This window comes from Hordeum vulgare, chromosome 5H (genome assembly GCF_904849725.1).
Source record: "Hordeum vulgare subsp. vulgare chromosome 5H, MorexV3_pseudomolecules_assembly, whole genome shotgun sequence".
In the NCBI taxonomy this organism is placed as follows: Eukaryota; Viridiplantae; Streptophyta; class Magnoliopsida; order Poales; family Poaceae; genus Hordeum; species Hordeum vulgare.
In genome coordinates, this window is record NC_058522.1 from 575,397,926 (window position 1) to 575,412,006 (window position 14,081).

At 44.1% G+C, this 14,081-nt stretch overlaps 1 protein-coding gene across 4 annotated transcripts; it reads left to right on the plus strand.

The window, feature by feature from the left end:
- The first annotated feature begins 10,976 nt into the window (after positions 1 to 10,976).
- Positions 10,977 to 13,897, plus strand: LOC123395003. Of its 4 annotated transcripts, none has more exons than XM_045089910.1 (4): positions 10,977 to 11,186; positions 11,735 to 12,631; positions 12,861 to 13,010; positions 13,300 to 13,897. In XM_045089910.1, the coding sequence occupies exons 1-4, from the start codon at positions 11,142 to 11,144 to the stop codon at positions 13,669 to 13,671; spliced, it is 1,464 nt and encodes a 487-aa protein (XP_044945845.1). In that variant the 5' UTR covers positions 10,977 to 11,141; the 3' UTR covers positions 13,672 to 13,897. The 4 variants fall into 4 exon arrangements, with proteins under 4 accessions (XP_044945845.1, XP_044945847.1, XP_044945846.1 ...); XM_045089912.1 differs by having other exon boundaries at positions 10,980 to 11,171; XM_045089911.1 differs by having other exon boundaries at positions 11,035 to 11,186; positions 11,738 to 12,631.
- The last annotated feature ends 184 nt before the right edge of the window (positions 13,898 to 14,081 follow it).

Below are 14,081 nucleotides of genomic sequence, written 5' to 3' on the forward strand. Positions count from 1 at the left end.
AGCTAAATACACTGCAGGTGCCCTAACTTATCCGGCATGGTAGTTTGGTTCCTAAACTCAAAAAATAAACAAAAATGATGCTGTAACTTGTTCGGACGTTCAAATATGATGCCGCTGGGCATATGCCGCCGTATCGAATGCCTGTGTGACATGCCAACGTGTCGCTGGGCCACATGTCAGCGACTGCAGGCGCTGGACAAGTGCTATTTTTTACGAAAACACCCCTGAACTTGAATTAACTATCGCCAAAAAATAAACAAGAAGTTAGCATGGAACTTGCTTGTTGTCTGACAAACGAGCGGACCACCAGGCCACGCTTTCATTTTCGTTTAAATCCTAGCTGGCAATTTATATGGACGATTCCACGTATCGCTACGTACATGTTTTCCATATACTGGTTTAATTTTATTTTACTTTGAAGTACGGCTTTTTTCGGTGAAGTTTCGGTTTAGTTTTCATGATACATAATTTTTTCATATGAAAAAACAATGCTTATCAATAAGAAATTATTATCTATTTGATATCTTTATTCTGTTTTCATTCTTATATACCTTGAAAGGATAAATATGAACATTTCTATAATTTATGTGGATTTGAAAAGTTGAGCGTATATAAAAAACACGGTGTAACACAAAAACTGACAATATTGTACTTTATTCTATCTTGTTTTATATTACTCGACGTATTTTCATTCAGCACCACAGGCATGCGCAATTATTTTGTGTCTTCATTGTATTTTTTAAAATATAAAATTATTAGAAATTTAAAATATTGTTTTTTAAATATTGTACAACATGTATTAATAATAAATTTTAGGAATGTACTAACATGTTAGCATTTTTTTCAAAATGTAAAAACAATTTTACACAATAGGTTTTAAATACACGTTCATCATTTTCTAAAACACAGTGAGCATTTTCTAAAATAATACAAAAATGAAAAATGAACGTGTATTTCAAAAAATGATCATCATGTTTTTAATATGCGGTTAACTTTTTTAAATACACTTAAATTTTTGAAAAAAGTTCATGTTTATCTCTTCGAAGTATACGACAACAAAAGCAGAATAAAGATATAAAATAAACAATAATTGAGTATTGATACTTATTTTATTTTTTTCATATGGGAAAATTTATGTATCTTGAAAACTATACAAAAACTTCACTCAAATAAAAACAAGATTGAAACTTACATAAAATAGAAAGTAAAACTAGTAGAAACATCTGTAGAGCGATACGTGGAATTGTCTACATAAAGTATTTGTTGGTAGTTAAACACAAACCAAAGTGTTGCCATGTGGTCTGCTTGTTGGTCAGCCGACGAGGGATGGGTGTGGTTTGAATTCCCTCCAGTTGATTTCGTATGTATTTTTTATAACAATTAATTAAAGTATAGGAGGTATTTTTTGTGACAATTAATTAAATTCCAGGGGAATTCTTTGTGATAATTAATTAAATTGCAGTGGTTCCCCTAAAAAGAAAAAAAAATGTCCGGGGTCTTTTTTTAGGGGAAACATGGCACTAGTACAAAAAGGGTCTTTTGTCCCGGTTCGTAAGGGCTTTCTATCCCGGTTTTGGAACCGGGACTAAAAGGTCGTTACTAATGCCCTCGGCCTTTAGTCCCGGTTCTTACACCAACCGGGACAGATGGGCCTCCACGTGGTCGTTGCAGCCAGGCCAGGCAGGGGGGCCTTTAGTCCCGGTTGGTGACACCAATCGGGACCAAAAGGCATCCACGCGTCAGCACCTGGCTGAAGCTGAGTTTTTTTTTGAAAGGGGCTGGTTTAGGGGTTAATTTAGGTTGTTATATACACCAACCAAGGAGCATCCACGAGCAAGCACAAAAAGAAATAATTTTATCTTTCATCAATGAGCATCCATGAGCATGCACAAAATTTCATCACGCACATCACCATCATACTTAAAAGTGCAGTAGCAGTTCAACACTATCGTACTTAAAAGGTTTACACTATAAAGATTAAAGCTCCATCAGGTTCTTAAGATCTTCACTCCTGCTTCTTCACCTTCTCCTTCATCATCCTGATGCGCTTAGAGCGGCGAAGCCCCAGGCCAGGCTGTGGGATGTACTCCTCTACCAGAATTGGCATGGCCCTGTTGACCAGCTGTGGGATCACCATCGCGAGGCCATCGTCGCTGCTACTTTTGCTGTAGCCAGAGTCGCTGCTACTTTTGCTATAGCCAGAGTTGCTGCTGCCGTAGACATAGAACCTGTCGCAGTACTCGCTGCTCCTGCTCCCATTGCCTTGCCAAATGCAAAAAAGTTTTTTTAAATGGGTGTGAGACATAACCTAATGGATAGGAAGAAGAGACAGAGCGTACTGGCATCGTCGTCGTCCTGGTAGCGCCTCCGACACATAGTCGTGTCGAACACCTTCACGGCGAACGTGGCGTTGTCGTCGTACCTAAAGACAAGGAAGTACCCGTGCCGCAGGTCGTAGGCACGGACGAACTGCTTCCAGCCACGATCTAGGTACATGCTTCCATCGGTGTCGAACGCCACCTCCACGTCCCACAGCTTGCGAAGCCCGTTGCCGGCCTGCCTCAGCTTCATGTTCTGTGGCCGATGACCGTCCAACATCTTCACAAAATTGTCCGGCAGCACCTGCCTGCTGGAGGATTTCTCAAGTATAATCGTGAAGAACTCCATCTCTGAAAAGCAGCAGAAGAGACCAATTACTATCCTTTACAACATTGTCTGTACTCGCTGTTCCTGCTCCCATTGTCTTGCCAAATGCAAAAAAGTTTTTTTTAAATGGGTGTGAGACATAGCCTAATGGAGAGGAAAAAGAGACAGAGCATACTGGCATCGTCGTCGTCCTGGTAGCGCCTCCGACACATAGTCGTGTCGAACACCTTCACGGCGAACGTGGCGTTGCCGTCGTACCTCAAGACAAGGAAGTACCCGTGCCGCAGGTCGTAGGCACGGACGAACTGCTTCCAGCCACGATCTAGGTACATGCTTCCATCGGTGTCGAACACCACCTCCACGTCCCACAGCTTGCCAAGCCCGTTGCCGGCCTGCCTCAGCTTCATGTTCTGTGGCCGATGGCCGTCCAACATCTTCACAAAATTGTCCGGCAGCACTTGCCTGCTGGAGGATTTCTCAAGTATAATTGTGAAGAACTCCATCTCTGAAAAGTAGCTGAAGAGACCAATTACTACCCTTTACAACATTGTCATACAACATTTACAGCAACATGATCATCAGTATTAGGTAGGACTTTTCTGCATAGTGCTCTCCAATTTTAGCATTCAAAGTAGGAGTACTTTTCCAATTTAAGCATTCAATAAGCAAAACCAAAACGTAAAATAAAGTAGTATTCAAGTTAGCATGCATTCAATTATAAGCAAAACTACATCATCTCTTGTCATACATATAGCATCACTAATACAACTAGAACCGTAGCGCCCGACGGGTATCGTCGCGGGCGGTGGACACCCAAAGAGAAGGAACCATCACAGGGGTCATAGCTCCAGTGAGATCCCTGAAGAACCTGCCAGGTATTGGAGAACCTGCCCTCCAATGCAACCATGTAGCGACGGACGTGCTCGTCCTGCTCGCTGACACGGTGACGCACCACCTCCGCGGTGTCCGGAAGCCTCGTCACCGTCACTGGCCCACGCGACCGCCACCAAACAAGGATCAGTCAACAACGGGTTGCCTCCTCACCAACCTACGCTTCCCGGAAGGTAGCACCTCGCAATACTAGTCGGGCGGAGCCGAGTCCCGGACAGGGCCCCTCTAATCAAGCAGGTGTCCTCCGTCGAGTCGACAACGAGGATGCGGGATAGGCATCGTAAAATGAACTAAAAAATAAACTAGTTCTATTAATTTTCTTGCTAAAAATAAACTACTTCTATATATAGTAAAATAAAGTAGTTTTATTAAATCAACTAGTTCAACTACTAAGCACTTACTATAAATAAATAAAACCAAAGTTATATTCACTATGGTGGTAATACTAGTTGTTAATTATCTGTCTCATATTGCACTACAACTAACAATCTAATGAACAAGAATTAATATATGCCATCTTTTGGTTGGTAACAACATTAGATTAATTCAACTACCATAAATTTTGCCAAAGTGGCAGAAATGTTTATTCTAGTGAGAAAAAATTGCATATCTAATCCCATTGCTCATGCAGGACAACATAGGATAAGCATATCAAAGGAAATGATATTCCTAGAGTATCCGAAATACACAAGTATCCGAATTGCACAAGTATCCGATATGCAGGACTACCAAAATAGGTCGAGATGCACAAGCAGTATCAGATTCGTAGGACTACCAACATAATGCTATATGTTTCTTCTACATTCGTGCCTACAATAATTATTTTTATCCTATAATTGTCACTTCTTTTTCAACAGTAGGTATTATTCCATGGAATTTCTAACATAAGTACTTGTACATGTTATGGAAAAATGTCAATATCTCCTTCCTTGATATTAATCAACTATTAGAGAATTTATTTTCCTTAGTTATTAACAGATGCATACTATCTAGATAACATCTTGCAAACTAGAACACAAACATATGGTACAAGAAATTAAAAACATTGTTAGTTTAATTAAAAAAAAAGGTTTCGAACAAAGATCTGGATGACTACAAATTTGACATATTCGATCTTTGCATATATATATGGACATACAAACATGCATATTCAACAATAATATCACCAAAAAAAATCAAAAATTAAAAACAATAAATAAAAAAAACAGAGCTGTGGCGGCGGCGGCTCACATCGGGGGCGGCCGGGGCGACGGCGTGGGCGGCGAGGGCGGCGGGGGGCGGAGGGCGAGGGCGACGGTGACGGGCAACGGCTCGGGGGCGGCGGTGGGCGACGGCAGCGGGGGGCGGAGGGCGACGGGCGACGGCGACGAGCTCGGGGGTCGGAGGGCAACGGGCGACGGCGACGGGGCACCCTGGCGGCGCCGTGGATGAGCTCGCGGCGTCGTCGGGCGTGGATGAGCTCGCGGCACCGTGAAATCTGAAATTTCCAAAGTGTTGGCTTATATAGCAAAGGCATTGGTCCCGGTTCATGGCACCAACCGGGACCAAAGGCCTCTTTTCAGCAGCCCAAAGGGCGGGAAACAGAGACCTTTGGTCCCGTTTGGTGGCACCAACCGGGACCAAGGCCTCTTTTCAGCAGCCCAAAGGGCGGGAAACAGAGACCTTTGGTCCCGGTTGGTGGCACAAACCGGGACCAATGCACACATTTAGTCCCGGTTGGTGCCACCAACCGGGATGAAAGGTGTGTTCGCGGCAGTTCCAAAGAAGTTTAGTCCCACCTCGCCAAGCGATGCGCCCTGTTAATGGTTTATAAGCCCCTCTACGGCTGCTTATTCGAAGTGTCTTATAAAGAAAATTCAACCTAAAAATCGAAGGGTGTTTTGGTTGAATTTTCTCTATAAGCGCATCTATTTTGTTGCAATTTTTTTTGATTTTATGAAAACGTTTTTTAGTTGATATTTTTTGATTTTTTTAGTTCATTCTTTTTATTAATGTTTTATTTGATTCTTTCTAATTCATTCTTTTTAGTTCATTTTTTAACAAATAAATAGCAACCGGGACCAAAGGGCGTGTGCTGGCGCGGTGCGGTGCTATGTTTTGTCCCACCTCGCTAGCCAAGAGGGGCTCGGAGTGGTTTCTAATTACTTATTTATTTTCTTTTACGATAATTCTTTTTGCTATTAAAGTTTGTAACAAAATTCTAATTACTTATTTATTTTCTTTTATGATAATTCTTTTTGCTTTTAATGTTTCGAACAAAATTCTAATTACTTATTTATTTTCTTTTATGATAATTCTTTTTGCTATTAAAGTTTGTAACAAAATTCTATATAATTTTAGTTTGAATAATACTAGAGGTTTATAAAAGTTTTTTACTTGATTCCTTTAGTACCAGTTCTAAGACTGTTACAAAGGCATTTTATACGGAAACTTGTGTGTTAAAACATGCATATTCATACGGAAACTTGTCTGTTACAACATGCATTTCGAATGAACTACAAAAAGGTTGAAAGTTGGCATGGTATCATCATAATAGTTGTGGAGAAAGTCTTCATTTTTTCTTCGCTTGTGTCCTTTCCTTATTGCGCCATAACCATGGATAATCCTTATCATTTATCAGGATGCTTGGGTCAGCCTTGATTTTGAAGGGAGGAATTTCATGAAACTTTTCATAATCTTCGGACATGCCTGTCTTACCCTCCACTCCCACGATGTCCCTTTTTTCTGAAAGAACTATGTGGCGCTTTGGCTCATCGTATGATGTATTCGCTTCCTTATTTTTTCATTTTCTCGGTTTGGTAGACATGTCCTTCACATAGATAACCTGTGCCACATTATTGGCTAGGACGAACGGTTCGTTAGTGTACCCAGGATTGTTCAGATCCAGTGTTGTCATTCCGTACTGTGGGTCTGCCTGTACCCCGCCTCCTGACAGATTGACCCATTTGCACTTAAATAAAGAGACCTTAAAATCTACTCCGTAGTCAAGTTCCCATATGTCCACTATGTAACCATAATATGTGTCCTTTCCCCTCTCGGTGGCTGCATCAAAGCGGACACCGTTATTTTCGTTGGTGCTCTTTTGATCTTGGGTGGTCGTGTAAAATGTATTCCCATTTATCTCGTATCCTTTCCAAATCGTAACAGTCGAAGATGGTCCCCTGGACAATGAGTACAACTCATCACAAACAGTGTTTTCACCTCTGAGACGTGTTTCCAACCAACTGCTGAAAGTCCTGATGTGTTCGCATGTAATCCAGTCGTCGCACTGCTCCGGGTGTTTGGAGCGCAGACTGTTCTTGTGTTCATCGACATAAGGGGTCACCAAGGTAGAGTTCTGTAGAACTGTGCAGTGTGCTTCAGACCAAGAATATCCGTCCCTGCATATTATTGTCTCCCCTCCAAGCGTGCCTTTTCCAGTCAGTCTCCCCTCATACGCGATTTAGGGAGACCTATATTCTTAAGGTCAGAAATGAAGTCAACACAAAACCCAATGACATCCTCTGTTTGATGGCCCATGGAGATGCTTCCTTCTGGCCTAGCGCGGTTACGGACATATTTCTTTAGGACTCCCATGAACCTCTCAAAGGGGTACATATTGTGTAGAAATACGGGGCCCAGAATGACAATCTCGTCAACTAGATGAACTAGGACGTGTGTCATGATATTGAAGAAGGATGATGGGAACACCAGCTCGAAACTGACAAGACATTGCACCACATCACTCCTTAGCCTTGGTATGATTTCTGGATCGATCACCTTCTGAGAGATTGCATTGAGGAATGCACATAGCTTCACAATGGCTAATCGGACGTTTTCTGGTAGAAGCCCCCTCAATGCAACCGGAAGCAGTTGCGTCATAATCACGTGGCAGTCATGAGACTTTAGGTTTTGAAACTTTTTCTCTGCCATATTTATTATTCCCTTTATATTCGACGAGAAGCCAGTCGGGACCTTCATACTAAGCAGGCATTCAAAGAAGATTTCCTTCTCTTCTTAGGTAAGAGCGTAGCTGGCACGACCTTCATACTCTTTGGAGGCATTGCCATTTTTTCGTGCAAACGTTGCAGGTCCTCCCGTGCCTCAGCTCTATCTTTTGTCTTCCCATACACGCCCAAGAAGCCTAGCAGGTTGACGCAAAGGTTCTTCATCACGTGCATCACGTCTATCGAAGAGCGGACCTCTAGGTCTTTCCAGTAGGTAGGTCCCAAAATATAGATTTCTTCTTCCACATGGGTGCCTGTCCCCCAGCGTCACTCGGAACAACTAGTCCATCGGGACCCTTTCCAAATATTACGTGTAAATCATTGACCATAGCAAGTACGCGATCACCGGTACGCATGGCGGGCTTCTTCCGGTGATCTGCCTCGCCTTTGAAATGCTTGCCTTTCTTTCGACATTGATGGTTGGTCGGAAGAAATCGACGATGGCCCAGGTGCACATTCTTCCTACAGCTTCCCAGGTATATACTTTCGGTGTCAGCTAAACAGTGCGTGCATGCGTGGTATCCCTTGTTTGTCTGTCCTGAAAGGTTACTGAGAGCGGGCCAATCGTTGATGGTTACAAACAGCAACACGTGCAGGTTAAATTCCTCCTGTTTGTGCTCATCCCACGCACGTACACCATTTCCATTCCACAGTTGTAAAAGTTCTTGAACTAATGGCCTTATGTACACATCAATGTCGTTGTCGGGTTGCTTAGGGCCTTGGATGAGAACTGGCATCATAATGAACTTCTGCTTCATGGACATCCAAGGAGGAAGGTTATACATACATAGAGTCACGGGCCAGGTGATGTGATTGCTGCTTTGCTCCCTGAAAGGATTAATGCCATCCGCGCTTAAACTAAACCATACGTTCCTTGGGTCACGTGCAAACTTCTCTCGATTTTTCTCCACTGGGACCCGTCAGCGGGTGCTCTCAACTTCTCGTCTTTCTTACGGTCCTCACTGTGCCATCGCATCAACTTGGCATGCTCTTTGTTTTTGAACAGTCGTTTCAACCGTGGTATTATAGGAGCATACCACATCACCTTCGCAGGAACTCTCTTCCTGCGGGGCTCGCCGTCAACATCACCAGGGTCATCTCGTCTGATCTTATACCGCAATGCACCGCATACCGGGCATGCGTTCAAATCCTCGTACGCACTGCGGTAGAGGATGCAGTCATTAGGGCATGCATGTATCTTCTGCACCTCCAATCCTAGAGGGCATATAACCTTCTTTGTTGCGTACGTACTGTCGGGCAGTTCATTATCCTTTGGAAGCTTCTTCTTCAATATTTTCAGTAGCTTCTCAAATCCTTTGTCAGGCACATCATTCTCTGCCTTCCACTGCAACAATTCCAGTACGGTACCCAGCTTTGTGTTGCCATCTTCACAATTGGGGTACAACTTTTTTTGTGATCCTCTAACATGCGATCGAACTTCAGCTTCTCCTTTTGACTTTCGCATTGCGTCCTTGCATCGACAATGACCCGATGGAGATCATCATCGGGCACATCGTCTGGTTTCTCTTGATCTTCAGCAGCTTCCCCCGTTGCAGCATCATCGGGCACATCGTCTGGTTCCTCTTGATCTTCAGCAGCTCCCCCCGTTGCAGCATCACCGTATTCAGAGGGCACATAGTTGTCATCGTCTTCTTCTTCGTCGTCTTCCGTCATAACCCCCATTTCTCCGTGCCTCGTTCAAACATTATAGTGTGGCATGAAATCCTTGTAAAGCAGGTGGGTGTGAAGGATTTTCCGGTCAGAGTAAGACTTCATATTCCCACATTTACTGCATGGACAACACATAAAACCATTCTGCTTGTTTGCCTCAGCCACTTCGAGAAAAATATGCACGCCCTTAATGTACTCGGAGGTGTGTCTGTCACCATACATCCATTGCCGGTTCATCTGCGTGCATTACATATAATTATGTGTGTCTAAATTAAGAAAATCAGACAAATATCTATCTAAATTAAGAAAATCACACAAGTATCATAAAGAAGATAAGAACAAGAGGCTTACCACGGTGGTGCCCGCGACGAGATCGGCGCGGGCGATCAACGGCGGTGAAAACGGGGACGGGGCGTGACGGACCCCTAAATCTAGACAAATCTCGAAAAAAATGGAGCTCCTAGGTCGAGCTTCGAGAGGAGAAAGCTTAGCTAGTGTGGCTCGGGCATTTCATCGAACGCCTCATGTGCATAGGAGGTGAACTAGAGCACCGAAATGCCCTCTCCTCGCCGGATTGAAAAAGCAGAGCACTGTGGAGTGCTCTGCCGCGGCGGTGGGTATATATAGGCAAGTTATTTGTCCCGATTCGTGGCATGAACCGGGACTAAAGCCGCCCCTTCTGTCCCGGTTCATGCCACGAACCGGGACCAATGGTTGTGGACCAGCGGCGAGGACCATTGGTCCCGGTTCGTGGCTCGAACCGGGACAAATGGTTCCACACGAGCCGGGACCAATGCCCACGAGGCCCCGGCCGGCCCCTTGAGCTCACGAACCGGGTCTAATACCCCCCATTGGTCCCGGTTCTTGAAAAACAGGGACTAATGGGCTGGTCAGGGCCGAACGATAGCCCTGTTTTCTACTAGTGTGGTCTCTTTTATTGCATGGTAATATAAGGTACACTGTAATGTCATTTGGCTGAAACAGCCAACTATAAGAACCATAAGCTAAAGATAAGATGCTTTTTACAAAATTGTGAGTCTCCATATTTGAAATTCTACCTTCATGAATGATTCGGACCTCCCCTTACTCCTGAGGGCGGATATCGATCTCTTGCAAAATATGGCTGTAGATTCCTTTGCTTCCTTAATTTGATTGACAACCGTTTTTACATCACATGTGATAGTGCACCCATGAAGATTGAGATCAGCTGCAAGGGATAGTGCCTCCAAACAGACCATTGCTTCAAGTGTTCCAAGATCATCATCGTTATCAATGATGCAAGCTGAAGAGCTAAGGCAAATTTCTTGGGCGTCTCGGCACACGGCCGCCGCCGCACCCTTGCATCTGTTCTTGGCTGTCCCACCATCGACATTAATCTTTACCATGCCTTCCGCCGGAGGGATCCACTTCGGCACCTGTAGTGCCCGTTGCGTAGTTTTTACCTTGCTCCTGTGGCATGCCCGCGTTGATATCCAAGTCCGCTAGGTATCTCAAGATGAAGCCATGGGTTGCCTCCGGACTCTGGAAGACGGATTCATGAATTGCTTTCCTTCTGACGCTTCAGATTGCCCGCAAAGTAATGATAAGCTTTGTAAAAACCACATGTGGTATCGTTTCAAGCATGCGGAAGAGCCATTCCGCTTATTTCGGTCAAAAATATGCGAGACTAAACCTCTGGGCTGCTGGGCTGGGCTGCCAGCCCATGTAGCAGCGGAGTAGCTGGACCTGGATGGAGGAGTCACTAACGGGCCCTACATCGGGGAGGGGCTTCGCCGGAAATTTGTTGAGATCGAGATTTTTCTACCCGAGACCTCCGCATCGAGCGCCGCCGGAAGCCGCCGCCTACCTCCAAGTCGAGGGCTGTGAGGCAGGCCGGCGCCGCACCGCCGTGCTGCGAGCCGCCTACAGCGCCGAGATTGATCCCCGACTCCGTGTGGAGCCGCGGGGATGGAGCCCCCCGTGGCCAAGAAACCGACGGTGAGAATCGACATGGTACTGTCGCCGTTCTTCTTCTTCTTCTTCTTCTTCTTCTCTATACTCTTGGTTGATGCGGAGATCCGGTGGACGGCGATTAGAAAACAACCGATTTGTAATGTGAACAGTGTAGTTCTTCATTGGTCATCAGGGTAAATCACAGAAAGCAGGGATCAACCCTTATTGGTAGAACATATTCTTGAGGGATTTGGGTGCAGTATACTTGTTTTTGCCGGCGTCGCATTATCCGCCGCATTCTCCTCGACCCCCCAGCCCCAGCTAGGACAGCATCGAGTACTGGTGTATTGGAAGGGGAATGACACTAACTCGGAGCAGTGAGATTTTTGGGGTGCTCAGTCAAATCAAATGTGGTGGAAATCCATTGTTTTTGTGTGCTTTGGGATCACTTTGTGCTAGCTTGTGTCTCCTGGTTCATTACATATTCGTCATTCGGGTCACTATATCGCTTGGTACTACTGTTTGTTTTTACGCTATAAATGTTTCAAGCCTCTGAATTTTGCTAACCGATAACAGAGTAACTAGATCTCGTATCTCTGTATATGCAGCAGCCAGAGGAGGAAGATAGGTTGAGCGTGCTCATGGATGACGTTTTACTGTCTATCTTGAGGAATGTCGACATAAGCACCGCTGTAAGGACAAGTTCGCTGTCAACTCGGTGGAGGCAGCTGCCCTGGCTGCTGCCTGAGCTGAGCATTGATGTCAGGCATTTCCTACCTGTTCCACTCCAAGACTCGGTTGTGGCAAATGACATTCAGCAAGCTATGGTTGCTCTGACCAAAGCAGCCAAGTGCTTGTTTGCTAAACCTCGGAGAGAAACCACCATCACAACACTGCAGCTTAACCTCTACTTGATCAGCACTTTCTTGAGCGACATTGGCCCACTATTAGGTGATGTGATTGACAGTGGTTTGCTGAAAGATTTGGACCTTTGCCTTCTTGATGATCTGAAACCTGGTGACTCTTCTGAGCTGCACATGCTACAGCTCGCCAAAGACATGCATGGTTTCTTCAATGCCTACCCCAGTGTGTTCCGTTGCCTCACGAGACTTTCTCTGCATGGTGTTTGTTTTATCGAGTTGGATGTGCACCATCTCCTGTTTGACTGCTGCACACAACTGAAGCATCTAAGGCTCCATTATTGTGATGCTGGCCACCGCTCTCTGTGGAAGATAGATGCACCAAACTCAAAACTCAGTGTTCTGGAAATCGACACATGTTGCTTCGAGAGAATTGAGTTGGTCTGCCTTCCAGAACTGGAGAAGCTCTATTGGAATACTTGGGTGTCTGAATATATCTCCTTGTCGTTTGGTGATGTCCCGTGTCTTGGGGAACTAAAACTCTCATCTGCTTTGACATTTTATAGTACAGTATTTAAATTAAGTGAGCTTCTACATGGAACCACAAGCATACATACTTTGACATTGGATTTCCAAGGAGAAAATGTAAGTACCAGTTCATTTCTTTGTATTCGCTAATACAGTCACACATTTGTATTTTCTATATGGTCAGAGCTATCTAGTTATGCCATGGATGTGTATTTTGCATGATGGAGAACACACATGACACATAGCTGTAGATAATTTGATAACATCCATCTCTATGCTTTTAAACTGTTTTGTATAGATGCTTCTGAACTACTTTGTTCTTATTTTCTTTTACTTTTGTGATCAGCTTTGGATCCAACCTGAAATGAAGCAACTCTGCACCGCATTCAACATGCTAAGGAAGCTGACTTTGCGTGGTATCTTTGTTGAATTTGACATTATATGGACAACAGCCTTCCTTGAGGCAGCCCCATCCATGGAAATATTACATATTGAGGTAATGATGTTTCAGTCTACCATTCCAGCTTTGTTGTTTCCCTTACATTTGAATGTTTTGTAAGCTTTTCTCGCTTTCACAATTTATGAACACATCTATACCTTCCATCTTTGTAAAAAATTGAAGTGAGGGTTCCCTTTCTTTTACCCCTAAATCGCGTTGCCTTCCTTCTTCTTTCCTCAAACACGCAGCAAAAATTGCATGTCGTTGCTCATACATAATAAGAGAAGTTTATTTTTTAATACTGTAATCCAGCTACATCCGTAACATATTGTTCATGCAAATATAGGTATGGGACCATGAATGCAGCGCATTTGCGAACGTTGGGGAGAAAAGGTCGGTATTTGCTGAAAGAAAAAATCCTCAGTGGGAGATGGACTTCCATTGCTCCAAGAACTTGCTACTGAAAGAGCTCCAGATTGTCGGCTTTAGGTCGCTGGAACAACAGTTTGTGTTTATAAGAGCCTTGCTGGACCGAGCTCCCAACTTGCAGACGATACTTCTCAAAGGAGCCGAGCAATGCAAATACTGTGATGCCCTTGATGCCAAGTCGTGGTGTTCAACATACCCTTCCTTTCCAAAGAGTGAGGATGAGCAAGCAATGGTGGCGACGCGAATCTCAGATGGAAAATCCTCACCACGGGTGATTTTCCGTGAATGACCCTTTTCCCTTGGGGATGATGAGCCCTCTGTAACGTTTTCTATGTTAGTCAAACAGTTGCATGAATTCAGGAGCTGTTATGTACCTTCTCTTTCTTTTGTTTTGAGAAGTACAAATAAGTGTACTTCTGTGTTAGTCAAACAGTTGCATGAATTCAGGAGCTGTTATGTACCTTTTCTTTCTTTTGTTTTGAGAATTACAAATAAACGTACTTGACTCTTCTATATTTGCACTGCTTAACATATTTCTGCCTGTTTGTTTGTTTGTTTCGATATAGATGACGTAAACTGTGACGTGATGTTTGATCGCGCGGCACCTTGTGGCTTAGTTGGTTGTATGTAACATTGGTTTTGCACAGCTATCACAGAAACAGTGTCGATGTAGTTTATGTTCCTGAAAATTAGCCTTCC